Genomic DNA, 16,910 nt, shown 5'->3' on the forward strand with positions numbered 1-16,910 from the left:
CAGAATGTTTTTGTCGAGCAAACAAGCACAAATAGACACAACTTGGTGTGTCTTGGTTTCCAGTGGTTCGTCAATCAAACAGTCATTGACAGGGGAGAAAGACTAACTTTACTCTTTGACTAATATTTGCTAGATTTCAGCATGGGGCATCATTTAGTTTTCCAGTTTTCTTACAAACTAGATTGGTTATATGAAGAGGACAGACAGAGAGAGGCTGAAAGAGTGCAAATGCAGAGTGTGAGGGGGTGAATAAGCTGTTTGTTTGTCCCCACGCTGTCCTCCCTGGCCTTGCCTGGTGCTTGGTGCCTGGCGTCCAGGGTCACTTCCTTTCATAACCACCACTGCCATCCTTGCATTAGCATTTTCACCACCACGGGGGCAAGACTCAAGTGTGCTAGTGTGTGTGTGCTTACTTGTTCGCTACGGCCCGAATTATGCAGGGACTCGGGAAGACAGAGCGAGGGGATCAGGGCCGAGACATCGACCTGACATCGCTGAGATCCACCATGCCGGCCAGCGGCCCTTTGCAGGTCAGTGCAACTTGACAAAAAAGGAGAAAATGCATGAAACAGAGCAGGAAACTGAAAGAGGCATGTCGAGACTAAGATGGAGAGAAACAAACAAGGAAAAAAATGTGTTTGCCTGTCCTGTTTTCTTTCTCTCCCTTTCCTTTTTCATCACTCTTTCTGCTCTTTCTGTGGCCCTGAATTTGCCACAGAGCTGTGGTATGTCTGACCTACGTGAGGACGCAAGATCAGAGGGATTCTGTTTGGCCGGGTCTTTCAGTCAGTACTCTATTCTGAGACCAAGTTACGATCGCAACATCCATCAAATATCAATTAGGGCCTTGGTGCGAAGACTAATAAAGTCTGCTAATGCAGCGACAGGTCAACAGAGCAGGTCCTCACCAATGCTAAGAAACAGGGTCAAGGTAGGGTGAGGGACGCTGAATGTTCATCGTTAAAAAGCTGCTTTTTTGGGTATGTTTTATGTTATTTTGATCTTATATTTTTGATCATTCCCTTCTACCTGTGGTCAGCTGTACCACAGACACCCTCTTCCACACACACACACACACACACACACACACACACACACACACACACACACACACACACACACACACACACACACACACACACACACACACACACACACACACACACACACAGAGTCTCTGGTGTCTGCTAAGGAGGATTCTTCTGTATCGGTGTCAAAGCCAGCAGTGCTCCTGCCCATCAAACCAGCAGGGCTATCAGTTACTCGTATAAATATAGCCACACAGACAAAGTGCTATTACTCAAGACACATGACTGTGTGGAAAGATGTGAGAGTTTGTGTGAGTGATTAATATAGAGACAGAAGAATGTCTTTTTAAATTCTTTTTTAACAAGGTCAGAGATTTTCTCTGTAGGACTGTTTCGCTTTTTATTTACTAAATCTCATATGCGTTAACATTTAGTTCCAGTACTTGATCAATTGGACACAATGTTGCAAACACAGATGATACTGCATCTAAGGAGTGGACACTGCAAGCATGATATGACCTGTGGCTTTTGAACATACTTTTTCTGAAGCTTTGATTTTGGCAATTTTGTCAACTCTATCACACTTTTTTTTCTTATTATCAGAGCCAGAAGTATAAACAGTTAGAAACTGTAGATATTCCGTTTTCTGGTTCAGTTGTACTTCGTGAGCTGGCTGTGGCTGTACTTACCAACAGTGTTTAGCAAAACGATAAATGAAGAGTTATGATTTCTATTGACTGATTTAAAAAGGATCTGGAGGACGAACTGAGTTCCTGTGCTATGAAAGTATTAGTAACTTGAGAAAGTAGCGCTAGCATTGCTTCTAACCTTTTATTAATGTACCCTGCCTCTCGTCTCTGCCATATTTCGCCTTCTGAAAGTAGCGGACTCATCATTTGATACAGAAAACCAACCTTACATTCATACCTGTTTTACAGATGTAAAGCTAGCAGTGAGTCAAAATCAAGCTTTGGTTGTTAAGATGGTGTTGTTCCATTTTAAGCACGATGGTAATACTTCTGCATGAAACTGACACCATATCCTACACGTAGGTCTATGTAGTCTTATTCCAATGCAGAGGCCTTCACATGAAACCTGAGCTCTCTGACTGGTCCACAGGAAGGCATCATTTTTCCTGTATGTGCTGCATTCCTGGAGTCATCCTCATTGGGCAACATCCGGTTTTAAAAATTGAAGTCTATGTGAAAGTGCTAAAAGCCACAGTTCATCAAATATCCACTTGAGGCTGGCTGCAGGAAGACCGGAAACAACATACAGGGAAAAAAATAACAACAAACAAAAAAATCAGACTTACACAGACCTAATTTTTTCTAACTCAGCAGCTTACAAGATATCTAGGTATTAATATCCAGTTTTCAGCCAATCAGAGGCGCAATATATTATACACATTGTCATCGTCATTCATCGGCCAGATATTTCATCTCCTTGATGTCTGACGTGGTGGAAAAAAACACTTTATCACAGAGATAAAAAAAAAAATAATAATAATAATGATAATCTCTGTCTCTGTCTCTGTCTCTCTCTCTGTCTCTCTCTCTCTCTCTCTCTCTCTCTCTCTCTCTCTCTCTCAATCTATCTATCTATCTATCTATCTATCTATCTATCTATATATCTATATCTATATCTATATATATATATATATATATATATATATATATATATATATATATATATATATATATATATATATATATATATATTTATATTTATATCAGTATGTGTGTGTGTGTGTGTGTGTATTCATCTGTCGTGTGACTTAAGTGTGGAAGAATTTTTTTTTTCAGCCAGACGTATCTGTAACCCTTAAGTGGAACAACTTTTCTCACATTTTATAATTAATGTGATGTAAAGTGGCAAGTCATTTTAGATGTCCATCATTATAAAAGGGACACGAAACTTGAACAATTTAATCGTGACCATAGTTTTTCAAAGTATTATCATTGAAGAAGACTTCAAACTATTGATTGAAACCATGAAATACATAAACTGAGATTAATAATAAAGCAAGAAGAAGTTTTATTTTCTTGTAAACTTCTTCAGTTATAGAAACTGTCATAGAAACAATGCAGCTTTAGGACACCTCTGTTGTGGCATTGCATTTGAAGGAAAGAGGTCATTCATCCACTTTTATGCACAGTGTGGTGCTTATTGATTAGTCACACAATTTTAATCCAATATAAATCTTTCATTTGAGATGCTGTCAGCAGAAAAACAGTTGCAGTGGTGTCTTCTTCATTTTTATGCCAAATATAAAATCTTTTTATACCAGCTTCTCTTTTGGGATTTTATGAATGGTGCTTTTGTTTATTGCAACTGAATTTGCTGTACACTGGATGTTAAACACACATAAATACATGTTTTTATTGGCTGTTGGCAGAGGCAGAGCTCACAGTAGCTCCCTTAATCACAGATAAGCTGAGAATGTACAGCAACACATGGCCAACATCAGCTGCTAGCTGCTACTGCAGTAGTTACTTATATCATGTGGCTCAAAGTCCAAATGTTTACATTCACAGATGCCAAGTCCTCACCGCAACTATTCGCTTTAACCCCAATGGTTTCATCATATGCTAACTGAAAGGAAGAGAGATATTGGTGAGACAGAGGAAGTGTGTGTGTGTGTGTGTGTGTGTGTGTGTGTGTGTGTGTGTGTGTGTGTGTGTGTGTGTGTGTGTGTGTGTGTGTGTGTGTGTGTGTGTGTGTGTGTGTGTGTGTGTGTGCTAGAAATCGCTCTCTCAGCATGATGAATATCCTGTATGTACCAGCTCATGTTAGTTTGTGTATGGCTGATGCTATCACTATAAACAGATGGATGGATGGATGGCTTATTGCTGCTGCATATACAGTCAGAGATGCAGCAGGTGCAGCACTTTGGTGTAATGTATACATCTGTTTTGAATGCCTGCTATATTTGATGTGGTTTTCCTTGCAATCTTAATCCTTAATCAGTGATTTACAGCGTCTTGTTACATGTAACTTATCCAAATATATGTGCTTAAGACTTACCAGGATATGTCTATCTGTGTATATGTCTCGAGAGACATGAAATGTGGGGTGTAGAGAAAAGGGGAAGACATGCAGCACATGGTAAGAGTTGCAACTACTGTGGAAAGGATGAAAGCCTCTGTATATGGGGTACATGCTAAAATCTGCTGTGCCAAAGACACCCTGTATGACCCCACTTTGGTAGAATTGCATAGCACAGATTCACTGAGTGTTAAAATTTGATAAATATTGGAGAAAAATAACCTGTTAGCTAAACCAGTTCACTTATGTTAGTATTTAATTTTAGCACAATCAGAAAATAATACAAGAGAGAAATAAACAGATGAATAAATAAAGTTAGATACAGTGCCAGAAGAGCTTTTTTGAAGCTTCCACCCAATAAAAGTAAATGTTACAAATTTAAAACAAAGACTTATGTAAACACACTAAGAAAAGCATGAAAGTATCTATTTTATACAAATACAGAATAGAACAACTGAAACAGACATCAATTTATTTTTAGGCACCTCATGTAACATTTTACAGGCATCAGGTCTTCTTAAAGTCTATAGAATAATAATAGTAATAATTATAATAATAATAATAATAATAATAATAATAATAATAATAATAATAATAATAATAATAATAATAATAATAATAATAATGATAATAACAATAATAATGTTGAAATTAATAGTAATAATACATTTTATTTTTTGGCGCTTTTCATGACACTCAAGGTCTCTTTACATAAAGAGTCTAAAAATAAGAACAATCAATTACATAAAAACAACAAACAGCACAAGTCCACTGCACAAAACCCATTTTTTAAACAAACTCAAAGAAAAGTAGAAACTACAACAGAGGGCAGGGGTTGTGTCTTCACACTGTGACTCACAGAGACTCCTCAGTGCACTGATGAAAGTGCTGATTTGAAACCACAGCAGTGTTTTATTATGCGCGACTGACACATTGCTATCAGTCAGCGACCTATCTTCATCCTCCACATCATCGTTTAAACAGGTTTGTGCCATGAGTCAGTGATGTGTTTTAGCCCCATTTAGAGCACATTTCTTTTTAAAAGGTGCATTAGACAGAAAGTGTTGATATCAGCAGCAACTCTGGTCCAAAATTATGAAGTCTCTACGGAAGTTCTAAAAACTGCAGTTCCTTCAATGTCCACTGGGGGCTGATTGCAGAAACACAATAGATTGTATATAGAGTGGACAGTGTGGCTCCACCATTTACCATTGTACCGTTTTGAAGCCAAAATTACCCCATCACAGGCGCAGCCATTGTAGCAGTTTGCAGCCAGAGTCTGCACAGTAGAGACAATGAGGGATTCTGGGAGAATCTGAGTGGAGCTGGGTGACAAAAATAATAATTATTCTTTTTTCTTACGAGAGTCTAATCACTTCTTGACTCTACCTCCTGACATAGTACAATCCCCGAAAAAAAAAAAAAACAGCAGTTATGAACCAATGTTAAACGTTACGTAAAGCCTTGTTCTTAACCTCTTATAACTAATGAAAACTAAACTTTTCAGAAAAAGAGGACTTGAATACAAGGCAGCCAAATAATATCGTCAAATCACCACAACAATCAGATGTGAGAAACATTTCTAGGAGGAGTATTATTTTTTTAAAGTTTGACCACAGCCCATCTGGATGGGCTGGAAAGACAGATTTTTTTTTACCTGTACTGCAGCCAGCCACCAGGGGGAGCAGTTTTTGTGGAGACCTCACTCCCAGCCGAGCAAGCAGACATCCATTTTTTCTTTTTACTGTCTATGGGAAACACCTGAAACCACAAACACACAAAGCCAAAAATTAGATTTTTACAGGTTCAAAAAATGCTAAAGCTCTGAATGGCCTTTCTTTTATCGACACACTTTGTACGCAGGTGAATTTTTCCCAAAACATTCAAACTTTAAATTATGAAATTTCCCCAAACAAAGGCATTATTGACTTGACTGATAGGCAGACACTCTGTAACTGTCTCCAAGAAGGCTTAAAGCCTGCCTCTCTGCCTCATCCTAAATGGAACAAAGCTAATTTGATTTCAGCATTTACAGTATGGTACACACCAATAACAATGGGCTTTAAACTTTGGTATCTGAAACAACTGATGATGTCTCAGACCTACACCCATACAGTCTATGCTTAATATATCCAATTAGCTTGGGTTAGGCTATCTACAATCCAGCAAAAGCTCAACGTCATGTGATAAACAACCATCCCTCCAGACCCCTTTATGTCTATTATTCAACCTGTCAGAGGTTTTCTCAGAGTCACAGTGAGTCACCTTGATGCCAAACTGGCCAACACTGACTCTGGTCCACTCACCCTAAATAAACAATGTATAAGTCAAGAAGTATTTTGCACTTAGTCAGGAAATGAGGATGAGTTTTCAAAGTCTCTTTCAACTTAAAGTTTGGTCTTTAAATTCATTCCTATACTTCCTGTGGTTTATCTTCAAAACTGTGCCTTAGTTTCTGAATTCATGTGTCATCCTCTCCACATCTGGACTTATTAGAGTCATATGAGCTCCACATGGAGTCCAGAAGAGAGCGTGTAAATTGCTGTGATTGGATTTATGTTTTCACGCAGCGTCTGTGTGGAGCTGCCATGATGAATCTATTTCTATGGTGTGAAGTCTTAACACCTCCAAGTCAGCCTCTATGTTTGGAGCACGGCAGCAGGGCGTGGAGCGCTGTCACAGGGCTCCGAGGAATCGCACCGACTTTCTAAGCATGGACGTCATATTTCAAAGATGGACAGTGGACACTGAGGAAAGGAGGGGACTATCAGTGATAGAGCGGTACACTAAGAGACAAAGAAAACTGATCTGTGACACGTTTTTGTGCACAGAAGTTCATTATTGTTGCAGTGTCTTTTGTATTTGTAATCAGAACAGGTCAGGTTTATGACTAGTTTCAAGCAGATGTGGCATATTTGTTTAAGTTGAGCTGTTTTTGATCTTATCCTGAATTTGGCATGAGTAGGATGAGGCCCCAGCTCTCGATACTTTGGGTTCAGGTTTGATTCTGTGGCTTTTCACCTGCTTGTCTTTTTAACTCTCCCCCGAGCTCCCATTATCCCATCACCCTAATTATGAAAAAATGAAATCAATAATACTTTATTTATCCCAAAAGAAAATTCAGGATTGTAGTAGTTCAGATTGTGTTCAGTAATAATAATAATAAGGATAATAACAATAAAAATTAATTCTGGACTTAGTTCATGAGGCTGATTGCTGCAGGCAGGAATGATCTTCTGTACCTCAGAACAGATAATAACAGCATAAAAGTGACACCCAGCCTCAAAAAGAAATTCTTATACTTGTTTTGTAGACAGATTTGAAATATTGTTAACTTAAAGCAGAGGAAATAATTATGTTTTTACTCCATGAACCTTGATCCAGAACCAGTGGCTCTGTTTGCGCCCCCTGATGTACATCAGTGAACCTTAACCTTAGCAGCCCCATGATCATCTCACATCATGGGAACACAGAGGTCATGTATCAGTGAAAGGGCGTGGGGTATGATATGAAAATTGAAATCACAGCGACCTGACAGGCATGACAGTTATTATTCAAGGATGTGCAAAGTTGTTTGGTGTGTGTGAACAAGCCTGAACCGGTCACGGGGTGACTTTGGTAGATACCAGGAGGACAGGGTCACCTCAGGGCTGGTCTAACATGTCACTCATACCAACAAAAAAAAAGTAATGATAATATGCTGACATGTATCATAACAATGCTAAGTTAGCTTCTGTCGTTTCTGTTTCCACAGAGATGACAGGATTCCCCTTTCTTTTGTTTCCACATTTGGTGCTTTGTGTCCCTCAGTGGTTACCGTTCCTCTCATCTCCTTCCCACTTCTCTCACCTCCCAGAATACTTTGCTGTCCCTCTTTGACATTATGTGTGTGTGCATGTCCCTGTGTGTGTGTGTTAGTAACCCTTTCCTGGCCCCTACATGGTAAATGCCACATTCTAAGTGTGGGTGTTAAGTACGAGAAAGTGTGTGTGTGAGTGTGTGTTTGTGAGTGTGTGATTCCGAGAACTTTCATCTGAGACTCAGATGCCCCTGATGTCTAAATGACTGTTATGTTGTGTCCTGAATGTGTAATATTATATTTATATGTTCACACTGTGGCAGATTTGTTCTGGGCTATTTGCGTGTCATAAACTTCATACACTCAGTGTGTTACTGCGTAGTATTTATGACCAGACATACAATCCGTGCATATACCTTCATGCTGAGCCGACTGTCTTTTTCAGATTGTCTTTCACTACCTGAGTGTTTATTGGTACGTTTCCTCTGTTGTTATGGGGATGGATGTGTTGACAGTCAGCTTCAGCTGGTAATCTGAGGTTGTGGTGCCTCTGGGACTTGATGTCCTTGCTGTCTTGTAGTCTAACAAAGCAATAACAACTCTAATTACACCAGCTTGCCCCTTCTTGAATCAGTAATGGCCCTGGAGGTCCAAAAAGCTCAAAAAAGTGGACATAAGAGTATAATGTAAGGTTGAAAGTTGGAAATTAAGCTTTAAATATTCAGAGTTTAGCATCAAAACATGATGACTGAGCCAGGAATCATTTTATCTTCAATAAGAGTGGCCAAGCACTCAATAAAACACACCCAGTGACATATTTGGATTCCTGCTGGCTTTCTTTGAAAATCGTTTTCTTCTGCTTTGACTCTGGCAGTCTTATGCAGAATCAGAAACATATGACACTGTCAACAAGTGTGTTCTGCAATCAGTTACTAAACAGACATGTTAGCCTCAGAACATAGTGAACATGCCAAATATGAGTGATTTGGATGTGTTTCTAGTAAAATGGTAATTATTCATTCATTCATTCATTGGACACATTTTTTGAGCAGATTAAGACTAGAACAGAATATGATAAAATATACTTGATTTATTCCCAAGTGGAAATTCAGGAGGAGTCACAGCAGCAATCAAGAAAACAAAAGTAAGAAAGTGTATAGAAAGTGCAAAAAGGTCCATAAGAAAATAGATGATGACAGCTTGTCCATCATTGTCCAGTTCAGCCAGCCTCCACCTCCACAGGGTCCAGGACTGAGCTTCTTCAGCAGTCTGTTCAGTCTCTGTCTCCTGGATCCTGTCTGCTCACAGCAGGTGAAGTTCTTCCAATGTGGCGTTGGTGTCTGGTGTTAGCTCTGTTAGCCTTGTCTGTGAATAGCATGATGCTACTGTGCCTTCTGGTATTCCCTCTGTTGCTGGGTTAGCACAGCTAGCTTGTTCATCTTATTGGAGATAGAGCTTACGTTCCCAATAACGATGGATGGAAGGACAGGTCAATGTCATCACTTCTTAGCTCACACCTGAGAATCAGCACATCGTCCTCACCTCCTTCTCCACACCTTGTGGGGAAACATCAGGCCTTGCACCAGTTAGCATTGATATGCTACAGACTTCTAACAGCTGAATGTGGTCATGGTTACATGTAGGATCTCCAGACAAACACAGGAGCAAAAGAAGTAAAAACATATCACTGAAGACAAAACTAGTTTGGTGTCCATGACCAACAAATGAACCATACAAAGTAATAGTCCACCCCAAATGCAAAGATGATGACAAAGAGAGAATTACAAGAAAAAGACAAGGAAGAGAGTGCTACACCTAGCAATAACTAGCTTCATGATCATTGAAAATAATTTAAATTATTTTGCATTTCAGAATTACATTATCTTTATTAACTTTCTGAACACTTTCTGAAACAGGAGGGGGCAATGTTCAGATTGTGGTGTTTTAAAGTAAATATATTGGGGCCTTTCATAGGTTGCGCCCATGAATAATTTGCCAAATCTTTTCTGTCAGTGCAGATACAGGTTATCTTTAAGCTAAATAATATACCAAACACAATCTGCCTCACCTTTTGTGCTAAGTTTATACCCTGAATCTTAAAACCCTGGAGAAAAGCTTGTTGTATAACTTATTTTAATAGTAAGTCTAATTTTATTATGAAATATTGATGAAAAATGTGGATAGATGTTTTTCTTTTCGTCCTCACATTAACTTTTTCTCTATTTAAATCCACATCCAGCGTTCAACTTGTGACATCTTTCTTCTTCACCTTCCCTCTTTCATCTTCCTAACCTTATCCTCTTTTCCTTGTCTCTCTTTTCTTCCCCTTCCCTGTCTAAGAAATCTTTGTTTTCTTTTCATTTTGTGCAGGAAATGACAACCCACTCGGTTTGAATCAGAAAAACGCTTCACAGGAAAAGAGTTCAATTCACTATACATGTGTTTCTGGCAGAGAAGTGAAAAAAGAAAAATGTTTAGAGAGTGGCTGTGTGAGAGGAGAAAGCCCAGATGAATGATACCAGACGTAACATTGGATCCCTGCAGATAAAAAGAATTAGATTATCACACACTCGGAGTGGTCTGTCTGCCTTCTGCACGGCAGACAGAGCGCAAATAGACTCATTATGGACAAATAAATCTGCACATTAATTTCTACTTGAGCTGGGGGATAATTGTTGTGTCCAAGGTCATGATGTATCAATGAAAAATAATAAAAATAAAAATAATAATAATAATAATAATAAAAACTTTTGCTGTTTAAACACCATGAAAGAAGTCACTTACTGTGGCTTTGAAGTGTTATGTCACACTTTTGTTCCTTGTCCACCTACTCCATTTATATCTGCCAAAAAGGAACAGGAAACCTAATCTGTAGTACTGGGCCCCCTGCTTGAACACACACACACACACACACACACACACACACACACACACACACACACACACACACACACACACACACACACACACACACACACACACACACAGATTTGCATAAATCACAAAAACACACCACTTATATTTCCAAGTCCACTGTACGTCCATCTTCTCGTCGACTTAAACACACCCCCCTCATTGAAAACACATGTTGCTGTTATGGTTTTCTAAGAATTCGCAAAGATTCATTTCATTATCAAAAAATGTGATTTTTTATCAACTGCACATGTTAAACTGCTGTGGGTGGAGGTGCCTCATGCTACAGTTTTACTCCTACGAGTGCTGGATCAGAGCCAAGCACAGATTGAGACACAGACACACACATGTGTCCACACATCTGTGGAAAAGTACTCTCATTAAATCAGACATAAACATGTACAGTGTCATAAATGTATACGATGCCTCAGAGACTGTGTGGTGTGAGTGTAGCAGATTTACTGTTGGTATTAAGTATCAATCCAATTGATATAAAATACTGGAAAAGATTCATAAAAAGACTGAAATGTGAGCTGTACCTTTAAGACAAAGTGTAGAATAATAAAGATGGAGAAATGGAAATGGTTTCAAATGGAGACACGCACTAAATCTGACCTCTTTTATTTGTTGATAAAATGTGTTGCCATGCAGCGGGCTTCTGGCCAGTGTAAAGTGTGCATATTTTTATGTGTATACGTCAGTTTCAGGGGTGATCTAAAGGTAAACACAAGCCTCGCTATATCTGTGTTTTCCCTCTCTCCAGTGCAAATGTTAGGTCATTGGGTGAAGCAGTGAGTGTGTGTGTGTGCAAGAGAAGGAAAGATCCAGGACGTTTATGTTTCTTGTCAGCCTTGGATGTGGGTGTTGGGGCATGTTTGTGTTAGCTTGTCCATTCAACACGTGTACAGTAAAGGTGGCCGGTACGGCTGCTAGCATGTGTGAAGGTCAGAAATAATGTTCTTACAGCTACCTGCCTGTCACCAAAAAGCAGAGTTAGCTTCGGTACTATTGGAGGTATAGGAGCACTTATCTTTTACAGAGCCAACTATTTACTTGTGGAGCTGGTGGGGACCAAAACTGGAGCTTAAAAAAAAAAAACAGATGAAGCCCTTACCTTCATAAAAACCTCTTCAAAAAAAATCTGCTAAATAGTTCCACGTTTAATTAGCAGAGTTAGCTATTAGCAGCAGCCAGATGTTTCTTTACAGACCTGGAGACCAAAACTGGATTTTAAATAAGACATGTAAGTCGTCAACTCACATAGCTCATGCTGCTGAAACTGCAACAATGCCAGTTTTTAACAATCAATAAGCATTAATACACAGCAGAATTAGCTATTATTAGATAGTGTACACAGTGGTACCTGCTAGAGGACATCCAAAGCTGGATCTTCATTCATGTAAACGTTGCTACATGACAACAATTTGGACTTGCCCTAAGGTTTGTTAGCTGACAGTTTATATCAAAAACTACAAAAAATAATGTTAGCAGGGGCAGTTAGCCACCTAAGAGACAACCATTTAATTCACAGGTTCAAAAAATCTATCAATACTATTGAAAAAAAACATTCTTAAATGACTAATTTGCTTTTTGTCTGCTGATCTGAAATCTTGCAGCTGTTTTATGAGTATGCTAACGTTCACATTACATCAACAAAAAGCAGAGTTGTTTGTTTTATGAGTTTGCTAACGTTCACATTACACCAACAAAAAGCAGAGTTAGCCGTTAGCATTAGACCAAAACTGGTGTCTAAAGCTCAGATATTGGGTTCATATTTACTAACTACATTGTACCTTCAAATCTTGATGCCTAAACCTACAATACCTACAATAACTCAAGAGTGACAAAAAGAAAGTGTTGGGTCTGAAACTTGCTTACACTGCACCCTGGTGGCCAAAATCATAGTCACTGCAGTTGCTAAATACAAACAACAATAACATTTAATCAAAGTCAAGAAAATAACGTAGTTATATGAGGTCATAGGTGATTTGTAATGTGTTTAAAGGGAATGAGAAAGCTGAGGAGTGATGGAGGAAAAGAAACAGAGGGGGAGGTGGGTGAGGCTCTGTCTTACATCATCCAGTCTCTGTCGCTGATGTTCCCCAGTGCCCGCAGTGCTCATGGGACTATTGTTGATTGATTTCAGTGCCATGAGATCACACTTAAAGTAAAACAAAGGCACTCTGTTTTCATTTGTACACTGTAAGGAAAGACATTGACAATTGTTGTGTGTCTCAACATGAGGAAAATGAAAGTACTTGTTTAAACTGTAAGTGCAGAGTGTGTAGTGTAGATATGTCGCTGGGGGAAATGGCGTTTGATTCTCCAAACTAGTCCATCACATCTTCATTTCAGTATCCACCAAACTATGATATGCCTCGGCCATCTCCATCTTTATCTTCAAAACATGCAGAATGTTGTATGTTAAAACCTTCCCATGACCGGACACGTGACATGTCTGACAGCCGGTTTTTCTTAGAAGTCTGTATACATAAGGCTGCTCTGTGCAAACATATACATCATGTTTAGGAGTCTCTAAGGACCTCAATATATGCTCCCACTCAGCTTTAGCCTCACTAAGCTTTCTTTAGCCTGTATACATGAGTGAAAGTGAGTGTATGTGTGTGTGTGTTTGGTTGACGGGGCTCATATAGTAATATCCTTTTGCCCTTTTGACCTCTTTGAAAATCAACAGCAATAACTTCTGCGAAGTTAAGACCAGAGGACAAGTCCTATCCACTTTTGTAAACCCATGACCTCAACCTCTTGTATCGCCTGTCGATGGATGTTAGAAGTTCAGAGGGAGAAGTATTGCTGTGAAATCTGGAGAGACATTCATGGTGCCCTGAGGATATGTCTTGATTTCTTTGCTTTCCCTTGAGCAGTAACAATGGGTCAGTCTTTGTTCTTGTCAAACTAAAACATTATTGTGGTCCTACAAAGCTCCATTTAACTTTATGTTTAGATGTACAGATGGCCTAGTGGTCTAGGTCTTGTCCCATGATGTTGGCCCTCGAGTTAGTGGTTAGAATCCAACCAGGGCCCATTTCCCACATGTCATACCCCACTCTTACCCTGTTTCCTGCTCTATCTACTGTCCTATCCTCCCTGGTTAAAGACACAAAGAAGCCCCAAAAATAACTTTTAAAAACAGCCTAAATGTTAGCATCACATTCTTAAGTTACAACTGTCAACTGTATTGATGTGCTAACACTAATGGTAAGGGATGTCAGCAAAGCCAGATTAATAACTTCAGCACTGACCCTATGATGTACACACTGCTAACACATTTCTTTCTCGATTTGTTCATGTCATCTGGAACACAAGGGAAAGTGTTGTCTGTATAATCATCAGTTTGGATGTTTCTGATCTACTTTTCTGTGATTACGTCACACTGAAGCTGATAAACGTTGTTATGCAGCAACTCTTCCAAGAGCAGAGGAAGAGGCGACATCATAGATGAAATGTAAAGCTGATGTGCAGCAAGTCTAAGAATGTAAATAAATAGAACATGATGTGTACATCTGCCCCTGCACACGCTGCATTGAAAGACTGGATGCGGCACATCAAAGACTTTTTTTTTTCTACAGTGCATCTGGAAAGTATTCACAGCGCTTCAATTTTTCTGCATTTTGTTGCGTTACAGCGTCATTCCACAATGGGAAATTTTTTCCCCCCCCTCAAAATTCTGAACACATCACCTTAATATGTCAATAAGAAAAAAGGTTGGGGGATTTTTTTTTTTTTTTTCATTTTTTGAGGGGTGGGGGAGGGGTATTTTTGCAAATTCATACACTTGTGTTCTTTAAGCACTGTATCTCAAAGGCCCCTCAAAATGTTTGTTACTCTTCCTAGGCTGCTGAAGACACAACTGGAGCATCTTTGTGGCCCAACATCTCCCATAGTTCTTTGAAACAAAATGGTATTACGCTCTTAAAAGACAAAACTTACTTTTAAGATACAAAGATGTTATAAAAACAAGCAACCTGATTCTTAAGATTATATTGAAAATAATCACCAGTGATGCTATGTAGTTAGCCACACTAGCCAGACAGCAGCGCCACCACCTGGCCAGGATCCGCTCGTAATGTCAGTTTGTTGGTATTGTGAAGTTGAATATTATCTGATGTCGATGTGTTTTTTTTCTAATTATTTATTTTGTTAGTCACCAGATGTTTAAATGTAGTTCAACTGCCTTATTTCCTGTCCTCCTCCATGTTGCTTCAGGTGTTGATCTACACAGAATGCTGGGTCCTCTGAAGGCTGCAGTTCATGAATTGGGACACATCTTACATCATCATCATTAGCCTACATATATTTTATTTTAGCTTCATGGTTAATTCTACTGATACACCACCCTCACTTATATGAATGTGTGCCTCATTTGAAGCGTGGTTGTTCATCTTCGGTACGATTGTGCTTTCGTGGCACTTTCTTCAGAGGTCTGTGTCAGTGGAAAACTACCATCATGAGGATTAAACACTTACATTTCCAGCAGTGGTAGTACATCACAGTCTTGTGGTTATCTGTAATTACATGAGTGGTTGTTGCAGTAGCTTTGATCAGAGATGTCTCAGATCTGTGTTGATTATTACCACATTGCTGCAGCAATACAAACATTGTATCTAGGGAACCCCACTGTTGTCTCTGGTTTCTCTGGGGTAACATGAGCTAATACATGTCAGAATATCAGTGGAGGAAGTTCTTCACTGTGGTCACAGAATATCATTACGGGCTTTATTACGATAGTATATCACCAGCCCTGTACGTGGGCACATGCTGTGAAAAAGGTTCTAAAACAAGGTTATAGATGAGCTTTCTTTCAGCTGTGGGAGCTAACAGGATGAGCTCATAGCATGTTTACTGAGCAAAGTGCAAAGCTGCGTCATAGCATTTGGTCATGTTATGTAAAAGTACACAACAAAACATGGGCAAATATTTGTTTCTGTGTCTTGCATCCGCTTCTGCAGAGTTTCAAAGCACTCTCTGAGATCACACCCTCAGTCACATTTCACCTCCTCCAGGTATGTTCCTATGCGTACCTTTGACCTACTTCTGTCATACAAGTCCACTCAACATGTAAATCTGCAAAACAACATGACATAAACATTCATTATTTTTTTTACTCCTCACTATTTTCTGTCAAACATTTATGAACTTGTTTTTTGTTAGTGAGACACACATAGAGAACAGCAAAGTCATGCAAAGGTTCAGGTTTATGTCCACACAGGGAGACTCGGGGAGGTTTTGACCTTGCTGCTTGGTTGCTCATGTCTGACTGGTTGAACAGGTGTAGGTGACAGTTTGTGGGAATTGACATATGCCTGACTTGATAAAGCTCTTTGCTGTGAATTTCCACTAGATTTTACACAGAAGTTTGACAAATTAATTAACTGTGAAAGTAACATTTTATGTACTTTTTTTTGTTTGGTGACCCATTTCATAACTTAAATCTAGATAGAATAGAATCAAACGTTGTCATTGCAAAAAGTATAATGAAATTGCAAAGGCTCTTGTCCTCTAATTTGTTTTAAAATCTGGATATTTATTAAGCACATTTTCACGTTATAATAAGTACATTTGTTTAGAGATGTCAGCTGTGAAAGTTCTTGAGTTTCTGAAGAATGTACAGAGCTTTAGCTTTATACAGGTAGTTTGTGCACAGTCCAAATGTAGTTCTGTGCGGTTTTGTTTGTGCACTAGACAGAAAATGTAAATGTACACATAATTTTAAACATGATTAATTTAAGTGACACAATTAATTCAGTGTTCCGGATTTCAGCAAACTTCAGTAGCTGTAAGGACTATTCGTTTGAAGTGGATTGCAGCGACACCTTTGGTCAGACTCATGTGCACATTGTCGTACTGACGTGACTCTTAACAAGACATATGTTGGTTCTGTAGTGACTGGAGATCAGATCCTTTGGCACTAGTTTTCTTTGTTCAAGAAATATTTTTATGAAATACAATATGGCAACATATGGCATACACCAACTGTTACTTAAGCTACATTTTTGAAAGCAGCTCAAATTTACCTCTTCATTTTGGGCCAATTTTTAAGGTATCCCAAATTTTCATCTTCATTTTGGGCTCCTTTTTTTTTCAGTTTTCCCAAATTTACC

General features: G+C 38.9%; 1 protein-coding gene across 6 annotated transcripts in view; it reads left to right on the forward strand.

Annotated features, from left to right (window-relative positions):
* The first annotated feature begins 274 nt into the window (after positions 1–274).
* LOC141810593 (ninjurin-2-like) overlaps positions 275–16,910 on the forward strand; it is a 41,687-nt gene continuing 25,051 nt past the window's right edge. For 3 of the 6 annotated variants that reach the window (XM_074698286.1, XM_074698285.1, XM_074698287.1), the window contains exon 1: positions 275–530. In XM_074698286.1, the coding sequence (XP_074554387.1) occupies positions 435–530 (96 nt within the window). In that variant the 5' untranslated portion in view covers positions 275–434. The remainder of the gene's footprint in view (positions 531–16,910) is intronic. The other 3 variants (XM_074698282.1, XM_074698284.1, XM_074698283.1) reach the window with 3 other exon arrangements.

The sequence above is a fragment of the Halichoeres trimaculatus genome, unplaced genomic scaffold (genome assembly GCF_033239565.1).
Source record: "Halichoeres trimaculatus isolate MK-OKI-2021-1 unplaced genomic scaffold, fHalTri1.1 fHalTri1_scaffold_21, whole genome shotgun sequence".
Classification (NCBI taxonomy): Eukaryota; Metazoa; Chordata; class Actinopteri; order Labriformes; family Labridae; genus Halichoeres; species Halichoeres trimaculatus.